We start from the raw sequence: 25059 nt of genomic DNA, 5'->3' as shown, positions 1-25059 counted from the left end.
GAGGGGTAGCAAAATGACTGATTTATAAGAACAGAAGTTGTGATAATTCATACAATTTAATTGGACCTCTGTGAACTTCTCATTCATTTTACTGGTATACTGTTAGTGGGATGTTTTTCCCTTCCCCCCAAGAAAATAATAGAATAAGCCGCACAATAGTTAAAGCTGCAGTGTCTAAAATGTAGCAAAAAAGTAGTGGCTTGTAGTCTGGAATTCATGCTATTATCTTAGATTTTGTATATTGCTCTATTGTAGGGCTGCAACAATCAATCAATACAATCGATTAAAATCAACAATTAAAAGCAGTGGCAACTAATTGGATCATTGATTCATTGTATCACGTGATTTATGAGCTACTAAGTATGTTAAATCAATGCAAATAAGAGTTCACACCAGTCTGTCTTGACGCTGGGATTTGGAGTACCGCTTTGGTCCGGCAAAGGGCCCCAAACCCGTCTTTAAATCCTATAATCGAATATTGTATCATTTACAAACAAACAAGAAAGTTCCAACTTTGTTAGATTGTTTCATCATTAAATAAAGTTAACATTTTTCGAGGGAACAGACAGTGTTCCAGAAGTACAGAGCAAAAACAAATATAATCAGACAATAAGTAAATAAAATAAATATGGTAAAAAGAAATAATAATCATTACATGTTTAACTCTATCCAAGGGGCAAATTCTTCAGCATATATCATTTTCATGTTGGGAATGTTTATCATATTCCAAAATTTAGTCCCCCTAAAAGGTAAAAGTGGGTTTGTTTACATTTTTAAAATATACAGTATGTGGATAGAAAATGCAACACATGAAATGAAATGTATTGCTCTTTTTTGTTTTGTACGATCAGTCCAAATATAGTATGATCTTTGGATAAGGTGGAAGGAAAAGAATATCTTACATATTTGCATGTGTATAGCATACATTTCCATGTATTTTTGTTTATTGTCGCGTTAATTAACAAACTTTTATTATTTCATTATAATATTACAGAATATTCTGTTGTTCTGTGCACTGTTTTTCTATTTGTCCAAAACTTAAGTACAGTATTTGAAAAAAAAAGTGTGAAATTAGAAATGTCTAAGCAATCCGATTCATCACCTAATCAAAAAGGAATGGACCTATTCATTGATTATGAAATTGTTGTTTCTAACTCCCAAATACCGTTTGGATTAATTTGTTTTAAGATCTTGAAATATTGTTCGATTTACATATTATTTCTGCCTTTTTAATATTCCTGTAATTTTCCATCGTTTTAGTATTTTGCCGGAACTTCAATTTTTTTCTTGTCCAATTCCAGCAGTCATACTTTTTGTTGTCTGATTGTTTTCCACAGTTTGATATATTTTTTTTAAATATATTCTTTTACCTATTTTATTGACATTCCCTCACCAAACAGTTTTTACATTTAAACTTGTTTTTGTTTTGAGTTTCCTTAAACACATCAGAATGTTTCCTGTGCAAATGTCTAATCACATTATGCACACTTACACAGATTCAGTTAAAGCTGCTTATTGATAATTAATAATAATGTAGTTGTTCACTACAGGAGCTGCTTTTGAACAGGAGATTAACTTGTCAAAATGTTCCTGCTGGCGATATGCTCGTGCATTTGTTTGGCAATTATCTGCACTAGGCAGTGCCAGCCAACAGTAGTGGCGGCCGCATCATCACACAGGGTCACTGTGAGTTTACTCCTGTCTATGCTGCCCTTGCCTCCTCAAGGCATTGTATATGATGTGGGCGGGAGGCGGCAAACTTGGCAGTTCATTCACAGTTCTCCTGTCTAGACTCAGTGATACTCCTTTCACACTTTTTAAAACAGTTTTTAATAAAGTATTGGTTATTAGGGATGCACCAAATTGAAAATTTTGGGGCAAAAGTCAAAACGTGAAATGCTTTGTGGAAAAATAAAACCGAAACACCAAAATGGGTAACTTTTAAAAACAATTTCACACTGACTTGCAAAAATGGCATGACAAAATGATAAAAATATGACGGGCATTTTTTGAACAGTTGATTTGGGTTTTTCAGGGGCTGCATACCGATAGATTATTAGTATTAATAGGAAGCCGATAACTGATATTTGGACTCGATAGTCATTTGCTATAAAAGCTTAAAAATAGGCGTAAGATTTTTTCAATAATGCAAAAAGAAATGAAGTTTGTTTGTTATGCATTCAAATAAAACTTGTATAGCTCTCTGAATCCTTTTAAGTAAATACATTAGAATTTCAACAGAGCCACACCCTGTATTTTGAGGCAAAATTCAACAAAACCGTCAAACACACTGTCCAGACAATCGTTCTTCACCATATTTTATTTCCTTGTGTGACGTTGGAGGATTTTTCTAAATGCATATTCTGTGGCATTTTAGATTTTAATGGGCGAGAATAATGACAAGAAAACTGGAGAAGGGGGAAACTGAAAATGAGCACGAAACTGCAAGAAACGAGTCACCATAGCTTATCCACCAACAGTAAATTATACTCTCCTCGCGCACAGTTTAGCACCAGCCAATCGACTCTGGGGCTGAACAGATTAAATGAGGTACACAAACTTTGTGTTTACAAATGAAAACTGCTGAAGCTTAGTAGGTTAGCTCTGTACTGTTAGCATGCAAACTTCAGCCAAAGTCCAGCTAGTGGCTCCCATAAAAACCATAGTAACAGACGGGGACACAAACTTTTGAGAAAATGTCTTGTTGGTAAAATCTTGGTGTAATTCTCATTTGGACCTCAATCTCCTTCTTTCTTGTGTGCAAAACAAAAATAACAGCTGCTTCTCTTGTCACGTAATCATCACATGACTGTTATTGTGCTGCATTTGCTTCAGTTTTGTTTCTTGGTGGAGAAAATTTCCTTTGTAGTTGCTATCGCTGTTTTAGAGGTGACATTGCACATAGATGAAGAATCGTTAGTCTATGGTTTGTTAATTTTGTCACTCAATTGTTATTACTATCGTTTTTCCCATGTCAGTAAGTTCCCAGTTTAAAAAAAAAAGTCGACAATTCATTTATGAGTCATTTAAGTCTTTATGCATAAGGTATATGTATTTGATTCTTTGTGGCAGAATTTGCACTAATTTCCGTTCATTTTTAATCTCTCTTCTCAGCCCTGACGATATTGGAAGCTGCTGGTACATCCTTTTGTCTGGGTCTGTATTCATCAAGGAGTCCATGTTCTTGCCAAGAAGCAGGTTGGTGATCCTTCCTTTTTTGCCTAGCTTTTAGTCTGCTTTTCCTGTCTTGTCTGATTAGCCCTCGAACATTACCAAAAAAAGGCGTTTTTTTTCTCGGAGGAACCAACCGACGTGGGCGATCTTTTTTTCCCCTCTATCCCACATTACGTAACAAACAAAAGAGCACTTGGGCAGCCAGGTCATAGTGCATTGAGAGGGCGGGAGTTACTTGCCGGTCATTCTCACATGAATGTGGGGAGTGGTAGTAGTGATACAAAACACGCAAAGTTTCAATTCGAAAACAATTTTTTTTTAAAGTGAAAGTGCAGGAATATCTAGGATAGTGTTTTTTAACCTTGTTGGAGCTACAAACACCACCAGTCTCATATGTGCATTCACTGAACACTATATATATATATATTTTTTTTTTTTTTTTTTTTCAAATTCAACACATAGTTTTTCTCCTGGTGTACAAAATCAAACTAACATATTGTATGAACTTACAATAAATTACAGAACTGCAAATCAGTGTGACTTCTGCTGTTGCCTTTAAGAGAAGAGTTCTGGTATGCGTAGCTTTACCTAGGCAAGTAATAAATGCGTGGAAATTGCTTGTTATGAGTCAGATGGGTACAGTAAAGCTCACCAATTCCAGACACATCTTCAATCTTATTTGCACAGTTGTCAAGAAGGCGTCCGTTTTTTTTAACATATTTGCCCGACCACTTTCGCAGTCATTGAACCCTTGAGACTTACTCACTGAACCCCTAGGGTTCAATTTAACCCAGTTGAATAACCACCGATCTCGGAAGATGCTGTTGCTGTAGCTTTTTTTTGAAGTTTAATATTCCAATGCTACCTGAAGTCATCACATTTTTCTGTCAATGCTACCAAATAAACATAATCATGTAATAACTAGCGCAGAGATTGGACATATGACACCCCCAGGGTAAAATTAATGAAAAGAGGTCTGGGCAAAATTTTACAATTCCACATTCCTGAAAACTCTTGTCCAAGTCTCTGGAAAAACTAGGGAACACGATGACGCCATACAGCTCCAATAATCTTTGGATAGTAGGAGTCCAGTGAGACATTCCTGGAGCTTTTTACAATAGCTTACTTTCGGGTTTCAGATGAGTTTCTTCTTTATACAGCGCCTCTCAGAGGAAACGACCAACAATGAATGACTCATTAAGCTAAGAAGTTTGTTTATCCCAGAGGCTAGTACGATATCAAACGCAAGCCAAGCCTGACAAGCGGATGGCACAAAGAGGGGCAATCCTTGCCTTTTAAGTTTCCACATGCTAGTTGCTGTGATGCACATTTATCCTCTGGTTTTAGGTCTCAAATAAAAAAAAACTTCTTTTCTCTGTAACCATTATTATCCCCATTTAGGATAAGGCTTCAGGAGTTGTTACTGTTTCATAGACAGCGTATCATTAGGTATTTATTCATTTTCTATTTATTATATTATTTGTAGGAAAGAGCTCCCAAAAACACATATTTGTTTTTTTCTGTTTCAAAGAATGTGCAATATTTGTTTTTCTTGAAGTAAGTGAAGCGTAATATTAGCCTGTTCTTATTTTTGTAACTGTGCAATGGTTGTTTTCTGAAAATCAACCTTTAGGGTATTGTTTTTGTTCACCAGTACATTATAGCAATTATTCTTTGTTAAGAACATCATACGTTGTCTTCAATAAAGTGAGAGGTAGAGGCTTTTGTGTTGTATTCGAACAGACCTGGGAACTCCGGTCCTGGAGGGCCGTACGTTCTGCATGATTTTTGAGGTTTCTCTGATCCAATACAGGTGATTCCAATCACCAGTATCGTTAACGAGCACTTGCTAGCTTGCTAACGAGGTTATAATTTGTATCACCTGAGTTAAAGAAGAGCAAACTTCAAAATCTGGCAGGACGTATGGCCCTCCAGGACCGGAGTGCCCAGGTCTGTATTAGAGGGTTGTTTTGTCAAAGAATTTCTTATATTGATCCTTTTGTTGCATTTAGAAAAGTGCAACGCGAGTCACATCTTTCTTTTGGGGAAAAGCAGTATCAGCAGTTTATTTTATTGAGTTGAACAACAATAGTGTGGCTTGCTGTTAGGATAGTAAGGTTTAAGTATTTTTGTCTTCTTTTAGGACGGGTATAGAACGCACCTTGAGAATTGGTGCCATATGTATTTTTTTCCATATATACAAATAAAATTCTCGCTTCACCTTAGTTTGTATAATAACATTTGGAACATACAAGTCAACTACCTGAGTTGCAACTACCATTGTCTAATTTCTTGCTGAAATCCAGTAAAAGTTGAATTTATGAGGTAGCATTCCATTCTTTCTTTTGCTACAGTTATTGAATCAATTGACCACTATCAGCAGACCTGTCTTTGATTAGAGTGAACATAGCATCACTTCCTGTCCAGGCGAGTAAAAGCGAATAGGCAGCTTGGTGGGAACTCTGTCAAAATTATCGCTCCAGGATCTCTTCAGATAAAGGTTAGGAGAGTTAATTCACACTGGTTCTTAGCAATCTTAGAGCTGCAGCGCAGGGACAGTTTTTGAAAAGCATAATTAAATACACGCTGGTGTGAATAAAGAAATGTTTTGACATTTTGTTATACTTTGACAGGGTATACCAACTGCACTAAGTGGATTTTCTTTCTACAGTACAGTGATGCATAAGTGCATTTGTCACTCCGAGTTCATTTTAACTTAATGCCGGGGTTATATGGACTTTGTTTGAGTCAGTGTTTGGTCAAGAGGGCACACCAGCTGTGCTAGGTTGTTAAGTGGAACATTTTAGCTACAAAGTGCGACATAAGTTCTTCCATCACTCTTTTCATCATGACATGATTAACCATGATGCTTTACTTGTTGCCAGCATTATTTGTAATATTGTCAAGGTCATTTTGAGAGCGAACGGATTCGGCAACTGTATCACAGTATTTTCGGAACTACAGTAGAAGGCACACCCAAAAACCCCAAATTGGTCAGAAATTTGAACGTGCGATAGAGTGCTTGATCCTATCCACTAATTCACAGGGATATGGACGACACATGGAACTTCATTAGGTCTTTTTTATTATCACACTATTTTTACGCATGGTTTCAGATATCTTAAAGGAATGAGAAAACAGGAAGTGATTAAATATCATTATAAAATGTGTTCCCCTTTTTTTTAGCTACTACCAAGAATTAGTATAATAAGTATCAAACATGTTGAATATGTGTGGCTATGCCTTAGTTTATAACTTACAAGACGACCAAATTACTCCCCACAATGTCGTTTCCTTCATTCAGTTCAGAACGACCAAATCACTTCCCACAATGCATTTTTCTTCATTTAGTTCAGAATTTGGTGCACTTTGTGAGACAGCAATATATATATATATATATATATATGTATATATATATATATATATATATATATATACACAGTATTATGGTGGTCCCCAATGTTTTCTGTACCACTGATTGGTTTAATGTCTGACAAATGCTAACTGCCTTGTCCAATGATAACAACAACTTGGTACCTTGACTGAGAATAGTGTGATGATGAGATAAAACCTAATGAATGCCTTTTCATGTATTGACTGTTTACCTGGTGGCGAAATGGTTATGATCAAGCTCGTTCCGAGAAATATGATGACTCCTCCATGCAGTTGATGTTAGGTCCTTAGCTTGGCCTTTTATGCTAAGTCCTTAGCTTGGCCTTGATGCTAGGTCCTTAGCTTGGCCTTTTGGCTGAGAGCCTCTTGATTTTTGCATTCCGGAGATGGAATAAGAGCTTGCTCTGTCCACTCCACGCATCGGCCCGGTATTGCAGTACCTCCGGGAACGGTGCATTCGCAATGATCGCAACAAGGCTTTAGGGCTAGGACTTAGCTTAGCCTTCTAGTTGAGAGTAAGTGTCCCGGCTCCTAGGCTTTGTAGCGTATAATGAACTGACCGATAACGGATAATGGATAATGAATAACGAAGATAGAACAATAACCCTTAAAAACCCCGCTCCCCAATTCGAATAAATCTTTCGCCTTTTACTAAAGCCGAATGTGAGATTCCAGATGTGTCTGAATAAGAGCTTGCTCTGTCCACTCCAAGCATCGGCCCGGTATTGCAGTACCTCCGGGAACGGTGCTTTCGCTCTGATCGCTGCATAGCTCCGTGGCTAGGACCTTGACTCGGCCTCTTGGCTGAGAACAAGTGTCTCAGCCCGTGGCTTTGTAGTGAATTACGAATTGACCGATAATGGATAATTGATAACGAATATAGAACAATAACCCTTACCAAATCCCCCCCATGATCTGGGAGTGATTCCCATTGCAACCAGTGTTATGCAATTGTGATCAGCGATATCTTTTGACTGATCAATGCACACACACACAACTCTAGTCGTCCTCACTGTACTTTAAAATCCATGTGCATGAATTGTCCTGTTTACTTTATATATGTGAAAGTGTCTCAAAATACTTTTTGGGTTTGGGGGTGCGCCTTATAGTCCGTAAAATATGGTACGCTGTTTGTTACAGAAACTTTTCAACACAATAATGATTACATTTTTCCTATTTGTTGTGACAACATCTGGCACAGTTACATGAAGGAAGGGGACTTCATAATCTTGGGAAAAGCTTTTATTTCACAAGGCATAATCATCATTCCGGTTGATTGAATGTTTTTTTATAGCATCATATTCTAGAGTTCTCTAGAATAGTGGGAGAATTCCTACTCCCTTCCCTGCCTTTAACCCCCCGTCACAAATTACACACTCCACCCTTTACTCCCTTGTAGCAGGAAGTGAGTCGTGTGCTGGAATGCCGACTGCGTAGCACACTACTAGATTTTGTAGGTTGGCTTTCTAAAGGGGGCTGGGCCATCGGACGGAGGGGCTGATACAGCAGCCACACGTTCTCATTCTCACAGTAGTTTTGACTGTGCGCACAGTGGCATACATATCGCAATCTCTAAACCTGGACTGTGCCCATGTGGCTTATTTGAGGAACTAACCTTGCAGGATATTTCCAAAGAAGAAAGAGAAGCTAGACGGAGGATCATCTAATCTTATCGGGTGGTGGTGTCACTCCCAACTGTGGAGTGGTAGCTGGTGGGTAAGAGCCAATTAACTTCTCCTGCTGCGGAGAAAAAGTGCTTTGTTTTGGTTGTGATGGTAAAGCGTCAGATGGGAGCTAGTAAAGCCTTGAAGGGCGCGGAATGCGCAACGGGAGCTATTTTGGATCTGGAATCGAGCACACTTTTGAAGCTAAACAACAGAAGATGGAGTTTCTTTCTGGCTGCCGGGATTGAAAATGCGTAGAGGTTGATTTATGAGACTTAGAAAAGTTTCCAAACTCTTTTTGTGTTATTTGTTGGTATTGACTTTACAACACAAATCGAGGTATTTAAAGGCACGGAATATCAGCATTGCAATTAAGTCACTAGTAATTTGATAAAATTAATATTGAATATTAAATTGTACATATAACAGTGTTTTTTTTTTGCTCAACATCAATCTGTTTTCTTTTTGTTAGGAAAAGTGAATCAGTGATAGCTGTCTTATTCAGGCAGCAATCAATATATGCTCAATAGATATTTTTTCACTGTTGAGAATCATGTCATGATAAAAACCTCTCATTTGGTAAAAGAGCGTCAGCCCTTTGCCTTAATTTTGGTGAAGTTCTACCTCAATAGTTTTTTCCTCAGTTTTGAAGAATGTTAATATTAGTTTTATTCATCACGGCACCAATACTTTAGTATGATATTAAAAACAATCATTGTTCTAAATAGTGAATGTTTTAAAATCAATTTTTAATTTTGAGAATTTAAAGGATGGATTTTTTTTTGTAAAGCTGCCCAATATAAATGATTAAATTAGATTTTTTTACTGCCACGAAGGTTTAGAATGTACAGTATGTATACACCATGTGCATTATGTCACATCTTCTGACATAGGGTGAGATATTCAAATCTGATTTACATCTAAAAATATTGGCCATATAGAGCAGTGATTTTCAACCACTGTGCTGCAGCACACTAGTGTGCCATGAGAAATTATCCAATGTCACTTTTTAAAATTTGAAATTTTATAAAACATTTATGAATAATTTTCTGCAAATATTATGTCATTGTCAGGTGTCTGTGCTGTAAAAACAGGGGGTATTATAAATTCTATTGTTCAGTGTCATTTTATAACATTTTTGGTTAGTGGTGTGCCGCGATATTTTTTCAATGTAAAAAAAACGTGCCCTGGCTCAAAAAAGGTTGAAAAACACTGATATAGAGGAGTACCCCATACTGAATGTGTTAATTAAAAGGGTTATAATTTGTATATATTTTAAAAATATTTAAAATCTAAATTGGTACAGAGAACACCATAAGCGAAATACCAAATCAAAAGGAAAGCAAAATGCTAAGTAATTTTGGTCACCACCCTTGAGTCATGAGCTAAATTTAGTCACTTAACTATTGTAGGTTCCCGTCAGTGGCATGTCAGCATCTATCCTTGAACTTGAGATGCCTGCATCCACATGGCTGAAGACTTTGTGCTTATAAAGCTGTAAGACAATGGGTGGTCACCTGCTACATTTTCCAGGTTGGAGGGGTTGCAGTACAAGCCATTATGGGCTCTCAGTCTTTTATAAGTCTTGCATAACCAACAGAATTAAACTTTGTACTTCTTAAAAACCTGGGCAGGGTGAAATAACCGCCGTGCCCTCTTACAACGCTGGTAAACAGCTTTGCGTAAAAACGTAGACGTTCCGCTCTTCCATGCTTCGGTCTCTCTCTTAGCCGGAATTAGGCGTCGTACCACTTGGATCGTCGCGAGCAGACTGGATTTGAAGCTTTAGTGGTGGGGTGCCAAGCTCACGGACTGAAAAGACATCTGATATACATGCTGTGACATTCCAGACACTCTGGGCATGTTCTAGAACAAGAGGTCAGGGACAAGGCGGTTAAGGGGGGGTGCCGGTCACCTGATCAAGCACTGAACTCATCCGTAAATATGGCACTAAAATGACACGGTCTGAGTTCAGTGAGGAAACTGACGCCTCAGCTGTTTTACTGCATATAGGTGCACACATTAGTGTCTCTTGAGTGATCACCATGGGTCAGAAAATTTCACTTTATTTATATTACAAACTAAATCTCTGCTTTTGAGTTATAATTTTAGTTGGTTTTATAGTTTGAATAGAAGAGAATAAGCCTTTATTGTCATTGTTACAACATGGAATATATTATGAGTTTTAAAGTTGACTTCATGACATCTGTTGTCATCAGGCATTTGAAGCAAATTTTTTAGATTAGGTCTCGTTTGTTTCAAAACATCACTAAATACAATAGTATTCATGGCATTTAGGTAATCATTATTTTCAGTTACATACGCTTTTGCAATATTTTTGATTTGTGTTTCCCTATATCAGGGGTGAGGAACATATGGCTTCTGGGCTAGATATGGCTCTTTCTATAAGTACACCAACACTGGGCGGTTGGTCCGGTCCAGAATATATAGGGCATAGTCCCAACAACAGTTCACCAACAGACCTCGTTTTGGCTGTATGTATAAGGAAGCTCTAAAGCAATGTAATTTCACTGTTGGGACGTTATATAAAACCCACATTACAAACTGTATTCACCCCAAAACGACAGCAATTGTATTGGGTGAGTTGATATCTGTATACATAGTGCACTCCTCTTTCTTTATTTGCATCCATAAAACAGAATGTAGAAAGAATAATGACCACTCGGTTCCTAAGCTTATGACTTTGACCATATCACAGCTTAAGGTAAATACATGCATGTCCTTTTTGTATGCATTGTTTTGTGGCATTTTTATTAAATAACTCTGCTCGCACCCTGTTTTAAAACTATTATTTAAGACAGAAATAATGTTCAAAATGAACTTCAAAAATCTTAAGTAACTGCGTGAGGGAGAGTATTTGTATGTTGTTTATTTGTTGACATGGGGCACAGGCTCTGGCATAACTATTATTTCATAGGTTATTAATTATCAAACGTCACAGTGAAATCAAACGTCCTGAAGATTAAGCTTTTGTCTGGCAAGCTGGTTTGGTGGTTTTGTCGAATTTTGTTTTAAAATATATGGTACTACTCTCAAAATAAATAAATAAAAAAAAATATTTTGCTTTCATGGCTCTTTGATTTAAAGGGTTCCCGATAACTGCTCTATATTTTACTCATGATCCTTGGATTAGTAACGTTTGGGACTGTGTGACTGGATGCAAATTATGGAGTCACGTAGACTCATCAGTAATTGAGTTGCTGAAGTTTATCTAACAAGGCTTTCTGTTAATTGCCGATACGGTGCATGCATTCTCGATGAAGACCCATCTTAAAAGCGACACACAAGGACATCTTTGTGTCCTGACAAAGGCGGCCTTCTTCACAAAACTGAATTTCCATGGCCAGCACTGCTGCTCTTTAGGATATTTTGAGTCTTTTCAAACGTTTGTGCTCACTGACGAGCACACTGAGGACAAATTGCGACGTCACGCCTATGGATTTTTCCAGACGCTAGAGTGGGGGGCTGGTCCTATTTATGTGGGGGTTACCATAACTTGAATGCTGCTCTTTTAGTGGTCTCATACAGAAATTCCTTTACTAATCTGTAAAAGGGTAATGGGAAAAGTTAGCCTCAAGCAGACATTTCTCAGGTAGGAATGGTGGGAACAGAATGTCCATTTAATAACAAGTTTTCACCCTCAAGTTTTGAGCACGCTCAGAATTAGTGCTGCGATTAATTGAGCATAAGAAACTATGTGTGAACTAAGTCATGAGTCAACTAGTCAAGTTATACACTCTTTTTTTCAAACACTTGTAGACGTTGGTATAATAGTTTAACCAAGTCTAGTATTGAGGCATTGCAATTACACTTGAAATTTAACTGAAGTTTTAAAATATATTTAATTTTGAATGTCTTCCACAAATACAACAGCAATATAGAAAATGTTCGCAATATAATCAAATGGAACATGACAATAAAAGCGCCTACGTCCTACATTAATCTAGAAACAATTTAATTTGAAGCCTCCCTAGCTTTTGATATGTCAACTCAGGAGCACAACATCATATAGAGACTAATGGGCCGCACTCTCAAAATGATAAAATTCTTCTAGCAGCTATCATTCGCAAATTCTAAAATTGCTGTCTTAAAAGCCTGGCTAACAGTTTTTTTTTTTTTTCCAGTTTTGGCAAGAGATCGGCAGGCAGCTTAAGGCGTGGATGTGAGTGCATCGTCCTGGAACCCTCAGAGATGATTGTGGTGAGTTTTCCTCACCAAAATGTATGCGGTCAAAGAAGATTTAACAGTATACATGCTGGAATGTGTTTACTGATCTGTGGTTGCTTCTTGTGTACATTTTTGTTCGACAGAATAATGTGTGAAGTGAGTGAAACATAACGATTTTTAAGTCTTAAAGAACAGATCAAAATTATAAGCGAGTTGAGCGCAAGAGTTTGTAAGTAATTTGAGGTTGACAAAAAATTGCACTTGAATATGTCTTTGATCTAAACAACATAGACTCATAACTAAGTGCTTGATTCTGGGAATAATGTCTGATTTCTTGAAATGTTTTCATTTCCCCTGAATTGTATATTTGCCTTCTAGTTAATCTATGTTAGATTGAAGACACATTGCACAGGCCTTACAAGACTAAATTGTGTTTGGTTACAATACTGTATGTTAAGTTTTTTGGCAGAGTAAAATTATTCATTTATAATATTGCTTGCATCACCCCATTGTTATTGTGGTTAATGGTGTTTTAAAATGCTAAGGAAAATAGTTTGCCTTGATTTGAAATAATTTTGATCCGGTTGTCAAATGCGCAAAACGATAATTTCCTTAAATATGCAATCGAAGTCTTAGCTGTTTTTGCTTAAAAATAATCGACATTAGAAATACTTGAACTGGATCCTAAGTTCACAGGAGCAATGTTCTATTTCTCGCTGTCAGACCTTGTAATAGTAGACAGTCAAGCTTCCTCTCCCCAAGCATTGGCGTGCTATACCACCAAGTAACAGCTGGCCGGCAGCGCGTCCGATTTCAGCCGATCTCGTTAATCTCCCTTTCACATGCCGTAATTGCTGTGCTGGATGTGCTTTGACTGAGCTATCTCACAGCGCACCCCCACACCAAGGATATCCCCCCTTTCCAATATAACACTTACTGCTGCACACTGCTATTTGTGTAATAAGGTCCCATCCAAACCTATAATTACTGTTTTTGGCTATGCAATGTTACTGCAACAGATACAGATGATCCCTAACTTTGGAATGCACACGCAAAACATGGAGTGAGGAAAAGCGCTTTCAATTTGCATGCACGGAGATTTGCAACCAGAGACGGTTGTCATGGTAGCGGAAGAGGGATTTCAGTGGCGTAATCCCAGTCGCTGTAGGAATGTGAAGCGGCGAGGAATCAAAAGAAAACTCAAAAGAAGGTGGATGTCATGAAGAAATGATGACTGTCTCACTTTTATATTATGAATTTCATAAAATGTAAACAGGGATTTTCACTTTTAAATTGTCTTTAGTTTAACTGTCACAACCAGCCCTATAACTTGAAATACTTTTCCTGACTGATTGTTTATATGAGTGTTTCTCATATTGGGGGAAGGAGGGTCGCGGACCTTTGCCTTAGCCAAATAAACCTGTGTAAAAAAAGAAGAAAAGGCCCCTGCACTTTTGCATGGACTGCCACTCCCCACTCTCAGTATTAACTGTCTTTGGATATTTATTCATTTTGGGTGGAACAAAACGAGGAAGTAAAGCCAAAACATGATACATATTTGCTCTCTCGGAACCTGTTCATAAGCAATTGTCAACTAGAGATAATGGATCACAGAACAGTGTAGTTCATTTTAGGTTTTGCACAATGGCACACGTTAGGGATCCCAACCTAAAAAAAAGGTCCTCTGGCTGCCACGACTCACACTAATAGTTGCTCTGGGATAATGGATCCCAGTCATAACCGTGCGTTTCATTTTAGCCAGGCTAGAACAGCACCCATCCCAACAAAAGTGTCTCCTGCTGGTTCCCGCTCGCTGCTAAATGGGATCAGGGATGGGATCACCTGCACAAGTACAGTTCATTTTAGGTGGAAATAACAACATAAAAGAGCTGCTAGTCATGACAAAGGTGCGCTTTCATGTCCCCGCTCGCAGCAATAGGCAATCGGGGATAATGGATCGTGGCCACATGAATGCAGTTGTTTTTTTGGGGTAAAGAACCACAGAAAAGAGTTGCCAGGTCAAAAAGGTTGCACTTTTTCTTTTCATATTTGAGCATATTGAATTTGTTAAAAATGGCTGAACCTATTGAGGTAATTTAAATTTCATTAAAAATCCAGCTAATTGAACATTAAAGGAAATATTACCGTACATTTTATTTTCTAAAACTAAACCATTTTTTTTATTTAGGTTCGGGCCTATAATTAGGGTGTGCTGGTGGGTCCTGAAGTCATACCAGTTGATAACCACTCGTTTATATTTTGGATTGATTGCTACGAAGTATAAGTACTGTTAATTATTCTATAAGTCTCATTTTACCTCTACCTCATAAAAAAGCATTGAATGAACACTTTTTTGAGAAAAGATAAGCATGCCCTAAAATACATATAAATTTTTGCCCGATTTCCAGGTGGACTATATGGATGAGAATGAGGAATACTTCCAAAGACAAGCCTCGCACCGGCAATCCCGCCGCCGCTTCCGCAAGATTAACCAAAAAGGAGAGCGGCAGACCATAATCGACACTGTGGATCCGTACCCCACTGGCAAGCCGCCCATAGCCCGGGGGTACCACACGGTGAGTTTGGAGTGGGGGGTGGGCTCGGGGGCACTGCAAGCTTTTAACCCTCACTGCTGAATCTTTGCTGCTGTTGCTGAGTTATTTGTGCTGCTGTGAAGTTTTTTGAAAGTAGTTTAGCTACAGCTCACCCTGGTAGTTTTTAGTTGCAATAAATGGGTTGTCCTTGCAACGTGATTTTGTTTTTTCTTCCAAACAACTTTCTCAACTTTGTGTTCGAGTGTCTGCTTTTTCTTAGTTATAAAATGGCCTCTTGCAAGAAATTACACCTGACTATTTTGTGTTGTTTTTTTTTTTGGGTGTGTTCATGAGGTAAAATTGGGCCTAAAAATCAAGCGTGACCCAGGCCCGTGGGTATTAAAGCCCGATACAGCCCGAGCCTGACATAATACCTTGATTTGCAGGACCAAACCTAAAGCAAACCCAAAATTTCTTATTTTCGTTTTGAAGAATCGGGTTGAGGAGAGGTGCTTTATGATTGAAAATGAAAGCCTGACTTTTGTAAGGAAATACGATTAACAGTTGCAACCTTTATATTTCCGTGTCTGCAGAGGTTAGATTAACAGACAATTTTTCATAATTGACAGATTTTTTTAAAGAGTTGACAGAACATTTTTAAGGCGTGTTCATATTTGGGCCTTACACCACAGCAGCAGTATGTCCTTCAGAATCTATCGGGGCACTTTAAGAGAGAGCGAGGCAGGGAGTCAACTAAGAACAATAATGGGTGATCATACAACGACAGGAAGCAGATCCTTTGACATTAAGTACAGTATGAGTTTTGTTTTAGTTAAGTATCAACCACATTGTTTTGTATACATTTTTGTAAACATATATTTATTTAGAAAAAAAATCACCAATAGAGGAGCCCGACAAAACTCCAATGTAAAGATTGACATTTTAGGCTCAAAGTGGACCAAAATTTTGGTCTAGCTCGAACCCGGATTTGGGTTTAGGATTTTTCCTCTCAATGTTACTGGTTTCACGAATACTGAGCACCTGAAATTAACCAATCAATTTGTGGATGGAAACATTAACCTTCTTACTTGTCTTTTTCTGTATAATCAAACACTTTGATGTTGCAAATCAAATTCACTGTTCCAAGTTTTTTCCACCCAACCATTTCAACATAAACGTGCACAATGTTGTGTATTCAAACTATTTGGAATTTGGTAGTCACATCGTGTACTATACTGCAACTATGTTTTGAAGTGTTTTCTTCCTGGGAATGGGAAGTGAAGCGTCGTCACAGAGTCCTGTGTTTGCACATTGCCTTTCCTGTTCTGCACATTTTCACTGCATTCCGTACATTCCCAGCGTGCACCCGATCCCTCTTGGAATGCTGTGAAACACCCAGGAAAAAAAAAGGAAAGAATTTGGCAAAGGGTTGGGAGGCCGCACCCTGTTGCCTAAATTTAAAGCAGCATTTTTGGGCATGAAAAATCTCTGCACTCAACTTTCTCATGGTCACTCGTCTCACGTCACAGACTGCACTTGGGGATGGAGGGAGAGGGTCATGGCAGGCGTACGATGACGAGTAGAAATTGAGCAGGCGCTAATCCGACATTGCTGGCTAATCTTCGGAAGCCTTAGCTGGGTCATTTGGAGAAGGCGGCTGGGAACCCATGATGTGCTTAATGACTACAAAAATGAAATTCGTCTTGCTAAGTTACCCTAAAATGACATGATGATGTTGCTCAAAAATTGCAATAACATCATATCGTTTCCTAGTAGTGTCAGGATCATTGCTAACGATAGAATTGGATGTTTTTTTTAATAGTGTTTGTATTTTTAATGTCCGAGTATATTTCTTCACATTATCATAAACACTTCTGCTTTCTTAGTGGTGCTACGCGCATTAGCATTATCATCACTGATATGAATGAAAGTACAGTGTTTCCTGCACTATAAGGTGCACCAGTTTATAAAGCGCACCCCCAAAAATACTATTTTGTCACTTACTTATATATATATATAATTTACTCGAGGCACATGCGATTAAAAATACATTAAGTGCTAACATATTTACCATAACCGCTGCCCATCTAATACACTGAGCGTATAAGAGTAATGATTGATAAGTCAAAAAATGTCGCTTACCAAAGTCTGATGCAATGGGAATTGAACTCTGCTTGTGGTGGTGAGAGCACCGAAACCTAAACACTTGACTAGATGAGATGACATATGAAAAGGCATTAGATGTTTTTTGTTATCACACTATTTTCAGGGACGAATGTTTGAGAATGGAGAAAATAAAATCGTCCTGAAAGATATATAAATTAATGCAAAAAAGCACGACAAGGGAAACAACTCTGAGGTGTTTCTGATGATGATTCTGACTTTGACTTAAAAAAAATAATTTCATAATGAGATAAAAGCAAATGCCTTTCTGTGTATTATCTATATCGCTACTGGTCTAGTGGTTAGGATTTGTCTCGCTCACCGCCGCGACCTTGGTACGATTGCCCTTGCATACAATGTTTTTCGATTCTGGTCAGCGATGTTTTTTGATGGATCGATCATTGCACACATATTGTAGTACTGTATCCCGTAAAACCTCATGTAGTAACTCACACGAATAAATACTGCATGCCTTTCCAATTTTATATGGCCCACTTTCAGATTTCTGGCCAATTTTGCGTTTTTAAGTGTACCTTATAGTCCAGATAGTACAGTAAATTAGTTTTTGATGAGTTGACTAAATTTTATTTTATGATTAGTTTTTTTTTTAAAGGCAACAATTTGATCTTTGATGTTTGCAACGTGCATTGAAAACACGTTATACATGGGGAAAATATTTTCAATTATTTTTAACATGTCTAACCTTCTTTTGATGGTATATTACGATTTTGTTTCAGATTTTTATTTTTTGTCCCTGGGGTTAAGTCATAAAATTTCACATTCTTTCACAACCTTTCACGCTGTTTTCAAAGCCTGAGCTCACATGGAGCTTTTTGTTAACTTTCATCTTTTTCTTTTTTTTCATGGCTCCCAGGAATGCAATAAGGTACCACACATGTCTCCATTAATCATGTCTAGCTGTGTTCTATTATCACCTATAGCACCTCCAACACATACCTCCCATACTATCCAACTAGATATTTGCCCCAAGTGCCATTTAAATAATGTCTGTAAGTTGGTCTTTTCTGCTTTGGCCATGTTGGTTTCCATGATGGCACGGAATTGAGAACGAATGCTGATGAAATGCCAGCTATGCCTCGTGGAAGCCTGTTAATGGAGTGTTAATAGCGTCTATTTAGCTGATTGAAACTTGTCTTAATTGTTTTTAATGTCATCAGACTGATGGTGTTGTTAACCATCTGTGGGTGTGGTTATGAAATTCAGACAATGGTGGGTATCTAAATTTGACATGTTACACTTCTATGTTTTTTTTTACGTGGCATTCATTTGGATTTTTTTTTTAAATTTTTATTATTATTATTATTATTATTATTATTATTATTTATTTATTTATTTTTGAGCAGCCCTAATCACAAACTTGCAACCAAACCCCATTCGTGTCAAAGTTTTAAATTCAAGAAATCCTAGCCCTGAACAATAGTTACTGATGGATATAACATGACTCAAGCTAGTTTATTAGGTCACAATCAGCCATTTCAGATGTTTTTTGTTTTTATGTTTGAAATCCCACTTCACTCCCAAGAATTGTTTGGTCATATGGAGCTCAACAGGACACACAAATGTCTGAAATACTGTACCAAAACTATACGGAATTAAGTCATTTAGGTTTGAGCTTTCTGTCTTAAGGCAAGTTTTTTCAGTTTCCTTTTTTTTCAGGGTTCGTACGGTTGCTTGAAATCCATAAAAATGCTTTAATATTAAAGTTGTGTTTTCAAGGATGATTGAAAAGGGCTTGAATTTGGGGTAAAGTGCTTGAAATGCTTGAAATGTGTTCCTATGTTTCATAGAAAGTCTTCCCAAAAATGACAGACACTGCTCTCAATTGCATTTCTTACCTTGTGATTATCAGCAGCTGGTATTCGTTTGTATAGCATTGTCCTATGAAGTCACAAATGTTGCAGTTTTCAACGAGTAGTAGCTCCATGTCGTCAGTATCATGGGTAATGGATCTGGTGTTGGTGACTGGCCACATTCTGCAGTGGTGGCTCAAGAGTTGTTAGCTTAGCTGTTAGCTTTCCCTTCCGATGCCGTCTCAGTCAATTCACACGCTAAAAACCTAGGGAGCACCCGCTGGTGGTCAGGTTTTCCTTGCGATGTTCCGATTTCCGAAGAGTGCGATTTATTAAAGAATTCATTTTCAATGTAATGAGCTGCTAAAGCTATAGGCTGTTGCAGTTTTTTGAGTGACTAGTTGTGTGCCCAGTTGTTTGACCTGGAGCTTACAGTGCAGTGCGCACATGTTTTGAAAAACTTTTTCCCGCCTCTTTTGGCTGATGCCATTTTAACCTGCTTCTGATTGGCTGATACTGCTAAACCCCAAAATGTGACAATTCTTGTTGGCCAACCACTCCTTCACTTATAACAAACTGGAACTATAAAACCTTGAAACTGGGACTATAAATCCTTGAGAAAAAAAACGCAGTGTCTTGCGGTTACACTATCGCACCTTGAACATAGTGATATTGATTAGTTTTCGGTTAATCGTGCAGCCCTATTTGGATTTAAATTTTCTTATTGGCATATTCTTCTTACTTCAGAAAAAACATATGTATAGCACAGTTCAAACCAGAGATGTCAAACTCAATTTGGTTTGGGGTTTGCGCCCATACTTTCAGTTCTCAGGCAGGCCGGATCAGTAAAATAATTATCTCAACATTCTTAGCTATGTTTCTCAGTATTATTCTTTATGATTCAGACTATTTGAGAAGTGTACCCCCTACATATTAAATCTACACATAACAAGGGATCTTTTCTTTATTCACAGTAAATGGGCAAAACATGTCTTCTCATGTTTGCCACTGAAAGCATTAACCAGTTTTGTTTAACAGTTGTGTGTATGAAATGTGACTACTAAACCAACCTACCATGTGATAAAAACTCAAGCGGAGGCTATGAAAAAACATTTTTTTCCCCCTATTTGTCGTACTGGTTTGAATTGAATTAAAAATAAATATAAACTACATGTTTTAGCAGTGCATGGGAAATAAGATTAGACTACTTCAGATCAAACTACTAAGCTGGGCCTACTAAAGCTAAAAGTATATACTTTACTGCCTTCTAGAGGCCAGATGCCTTATTTGGTTTGCTTTTATTTTTAAAGTCCTAACTTAAAATTAGAGAATTGCTTTTTTTCAACATCCTCAGAAAATTATTGGGGACCCGATTGAATCATTGAATGTCTGACATTCCTGGTTTAAATATTTGACATTTGAATGGATGTTGCTTCCAGATATGTCTAGTGCCTGCGTCTGGCGCGAGATGACCGAAAACAGATCCGCTTCTACTCTATTTTTAGCATCGTCCTTTGTGACCAACGCAGGGCACGGCTCACATACAAACGTCGCGTCTGGTCTGAAAATACGGCAGAAGTGCTAGACTGTAAAAGGCAAACGATTGATTCTTTTATCGTCAGATGTTGGGGCAAAATTACTGGGAGGAGTCTGCATTTTTGTAACATCCATTTATTTGAGAATAAATCCCTCTCAAATATGCAGATGCTACTCCACACTTAGCGCCACCCCCCCTTAATGCTTATTTATAGCACATGATCAAACATTGAAGCCAGAATAGAAATAGAAGTGATATATTTGGATGAGCGCCAAAAATGCTAATGAAGTGGGGGTGTGGGATTCGGCGTGCATTTCTTATTCCACTGCACCAGCCTGACATTTTGATATGAGTTTCATTTCGCTTCTGACATTCAGCTGTTTTGTTTGTATTTATTATTATTATCATTACTATCTCAAATGTATTTTCAAAAGGTTTAACAGATTACATTTATTGAGGCTGTTGTGTGCGTACGTATGTTAACAGTCACATTGTGATGGCATCATTGTTTGGTAAAATAGCTTGAAACTGGGGATTCATAGATTATTATTTTAATGAAGAATGGGAATCTTTTTTGCAACCTGCGACGCTGAGCTGCAGTTCATGTGAATAATGTAAATCCATTATTTCAAAGAAAATGATATTGTGGACGAATACTTGCTAGAAATCAGATCTGAGCAATTAACAGTTTCTAACATAAAAGTTAAAGGCTGAACAAAACATGTTTGGTTTATTAGTAAATTTGTGAAAGCAAATTTTAAACACAGCAAAAACATTACCCTATTGTTACAAAATATATTTTAAACGTAGTGTTTGTAGTTTGCCATCAAACAGTTTAAAATTAAATCCGGGTTCCTGAGGATTAATAGGCATTGAATTTATTATTCTAAAAATAAGGCTTTAAGTCGCATTAAAATGTCTTAAATCCAATTTTCAAAAGTCTTGGTGACACTACCTGTAAGAAGCATTGGGCATTGGGCAAGTAAAGGCTTGTGGCACCCATCTCTCTCCAGGCTATATTTTTGGGTTGGGGTTGTATCCTCCTCACAAAATGGATAATACTGGTTTACATGTTAACCAAAAGCAGGAGAAGCCTCCAGATATGACTCAGATACAGTACCTTCATCATCTATGCATGAATTAAAAGGTCCAAATAAACAATTGAAAAGGAACTTGGCATAAAGTAGTATCTATTAAACTGAAAGAATATGTACGCTGTGGGTTTGTGCACGTTTTCTGGGTATATTGCCAAACTCTTTCACGTACCATTTAGCACACTAACATATATTTAACCCCAATAGCCAAAGTCATCCTCGTCTCAGTTAAGGTTGGAACATTTAACCCCAATAGTTAAAGTCATCCTCGTCTCAGTTAAGGTTGGAACATTTTGGTCCATAGCACAGCCTAAACGACGTCCGATTCATCACCTGAATGCATCTTGTTCCGCAACCCCGATCGGAAGCTTCTAGTTACAAGTTAACCTCAGACGCGGCGGCTCGGAACTAGCTGCTAGCGTATGTGATTTATGCTTGCAGGGCAGTGGGCACGTGAGGCACGACCAACGATTGCCCCTGCCATCAAACTGTTAAGGAGACAGTGGAGGAAAAAAACATTGGCTGTCTCCATGCTGAATTATTTCCAGGCGACGGCGGTTTGATGAAGTGGTCCCCGGGGTAAGGGACGCAGCCCGGTTATTACGTCGTCTTTCTTGTGCTAACAGCCCTATTTAGATGTGTACTTAAACGAGTTGCATAACCACAAATCCCCCCTTTTTTTTGAAGCCTTAACATGCCAAAGGTTTTTCTTTATCTCTGAAACAAATTGCCATTTTATTAAAATAAGTTATTCTTCCTGCAAAGTAAGAATTGGTGCAAACTCTGGGTTCATCGACTATTTCTTTTGGTTTGAAGCATCCCTTTAAAACGAGGGTCCCCAACCTTTTTCCTGTGAGGGCCTAATAGCTTTTCCCTTCTCCAATGAGGGGCCTGGGTCAGTTTATAACATAAGTGTGGCAATTGCAGGAGTGTCTAAATATGAAAAATATATTTTTTCAGAAAGCCACAATAAAATAAACGTTATGGATTCTTCACAGATCTAAAGTCAGAAATTAAATAATAGTACTATTAATATAATAAATAATACTTAAATAACCCTCTGTGCATTTTTCACAGAACAAAAGTCAGAAAATAAATAATACTATTTATGAAATAAATAACTCAATAAAACTGTGGTCCATGTACTTGTTGCGCCACGCACAGTCCTAACAGGTCCAAGATGAGCTTAGTTGTTAAAGCACAGGACTACCAGTGGAATACATGACTTGCGAAAAAGCAGTCGAATTCATCTCATTAAAACACTATTTTATTCACGGTATGAGGGATATTTGTTAATTTGGCGGTTCATGTCACATGTTGCAATGATAATAAATTATACTTTATTCATCTTTTTTAAGCAAGTGACAAAATTATTGTCATGGTAACGTGTGAAATTCGCGAATAAATAAACATTCGTCTCTAATACCGTGATTAAAGACGATTTGTTAATGAGATAAAACCCAATGCCTTTTCATATGTCATCTATATCACTGGTAGTACAGGGATAACAGTTTCGAACCATGATACAATCAATAAACAGGCACCAGAATAAGGGTTATTTTTTGGGGATGAAAAAAAAAAGAACACCCTCTCGTATTGGAGCAAACATGGAACTGGGCCATAGTTTGGGGACCACTGCTTTATTCTACTTTGACCAATCCAAAATGTCAGATATATTGCAGGAAATGTGTATTGATAATTTATGGAGATATGTTTACACAAGGTAAGACTGACAAGACAAAACCAGCGATGGATTTCAATGGCATTGAGAGAAAGTATTACGGGGTTGCCTTGTGTGAATAATTTTTTTTTCTCTTTCAATACATGAAAGTGATTTGTATGTTTGAAATCACCTTATGAAAATCAAAACCCCTTTTTACACATACTTTAATCCAGCACATTACCTTATTCGCCATTGACCAATTTATTGCTTCTGGCGGTAATAGAATTTTTGCTGCTTATGCTGTAGAACCCTCTGAGAGACACAAGGCTTACTACATTTTGATATAAAACTTGCACATTGTGCATTAGCCTATTATTGCTAATACTGCAAATGCAAATATATTAGTTTATTGTACCAATAGTGTGTTTTGTATTTTTTCTGCTAATTTGTTTCATTATTTCAACAAACAAGACTCTCTGGAAAAAAAACTTCTTAAACTAAAACAACAGTTCTTTTTTCCACTCACTGTAAATAAACCTGTGGTTAGTCAGTGGGAAAATGATTCACTGGCTTGTTTAGCATTGCAAAAATGGAGGGGAAGGATCTCCAGGCCATTTAATATTCCCTCCCTGGTAACCCCCATCCCCCAGCGCTTGTTGTTGTAGTGGTGGTGACGTAATGTTACGATATGCTAGGCTAGCGACCTCCCCCAACTCATATTTGAACACCTGAGCTCTTTTTTTGTTGTGGTTGTGAAGCATTACATCATGGCAGAGGGGGTTGGGAAGGGGATGCCATCCCGTGCACATATCCCCCAGCAGACAAATTAAGTTTTTCTTTGACGTGAAATTTAACTATATATTAATATATAATATATAAAATATTATAAACATTTTTTCCTGACCAATTTATAGGGCAGATCTTTGAAATACTGTTTTTTTTGCCCCTTAATATTATAATTCTAAAATACTTCATTCTAGATTTATGTTTTTCAGTTGGTGCATGAAAATGGACATACATTCTTCTTAACGATACACAGTGACAGACTTACCCTCTAAGGATGAAACAAATAACATGAAATAAAGAATTTAACATGACATTAAATGATCCTAGCTGATTTTGTCTTTGCACTTTCATTAGAAGTTGATTCTCTGATTTGATTAGTTGGACAGTGCCAATTTCCTTTGAGGGGTAGGGTAGAGGAAGTATCAGAAGGTGAAGACAAACTAACTTCCACGAAACTGATGAATGGGAAGTTAGCCGAAGAAAAATCCATTCAATTTTGGTGGGCGTCCAGATACTTTTTAACTTTTTTTTTTCAACATTGATGTGCACTGTAAAGTAATTTGTCGGCAACTCAAATTGGGATTGCTTGGCCTTGGCAGAGGTCAGTGCTGTACTGAGTTGCAGTTTGGAAGACTTTGGTAGCATTCACAAGATCTACAAAAAACAAAATGTAATAGAAAAACCTATTTTAGCTTTCAATCGGTGATCCAATCTGTGTGGCAATTCTGTACTGATACTAGAGCATAAATCACTGTGGAATTTTTTGTTTTTGTTTTGAAATTTAGTGTAGCCTTGTTTTGTTCTTATTTTCATCGTACAATAAACATAATGCATGTAGAGTATTAATCAATCATTGATAAAGTCAAGCTCTAGTCTTTGTTTTTGCAGATATTTAAAAAAAAGCAGTATAATGTTATTAGAATTTTAAACAAAAATAAAAACACTTATAAAAGTAATTCAATTTTGTGTGGGCTCTTGTTTTTTTTTCATAAAGAATGCAACCCTATAACAAATATCGGTTAATGGTATCCACAAATATTAAGCGAAAGTTT

At 37.4% G+C, this 25059-nt stretch overlaps 1 protein-coding gene and 1 pseudogene across 6 annotated transcripts in view; both read left to right on the top strand.

Moving 5' to 3' along the window:
* rapgef2b (Rap guanine nucleotide exchange factor 2b) overlaps positions 1-25059 on the top strand; it is a 124704-nt gene that overhangs the window by 50290 nt on the left and 49355 nt on the right. For 5 of the 6 annotated variants that reach the window (XM_088343270.1, XM_088343266.1, XM_088343268.1 and 2 more), the window contains exons 4-6: positions 3115-3198; positions 12377-12452; positions 14828-14995. In XM_088343270.1, coding sequence (XP_088199396.1) covers positions 3115-3198; positions 12377-12452; positions 14828-14995 — 328 coding nt within the window. Of the gene's footprint in view, positions 1-3114; positions 3199-8137; positions 8280-12376; positions 12453-14827; positions 14996-25059 lie in introns of those variants that run through there. The other variant, XM_088343271.1, reaches the window with a different exon arrangement.
* Positions 6902-7029, top strand: LOC148359610 (U2 spliceosomal RNA; annotated as a pseudogene).

The sequence above is a fragment of the Urocampus carinirostris genome, chromosome 9, assembly GCF_059441175.1.
Source record: "Urocampus carinirostris isolate Australia breed hairy pipefish chromosome 9, RoL_Ucar_1.0, whole genome shotgun sequence".
Lineage (NCBI taxonomy): Eukaryota > Metazoa > Chordata > Actinopteri > Syngnathiformes > Syngnathidae > Urocampus > Urocampus carinirostris.
Note: the sequence above shows the minus strand (reverse complement) of the source record. Positions and strands in the feature narration are given on the sequence as shown.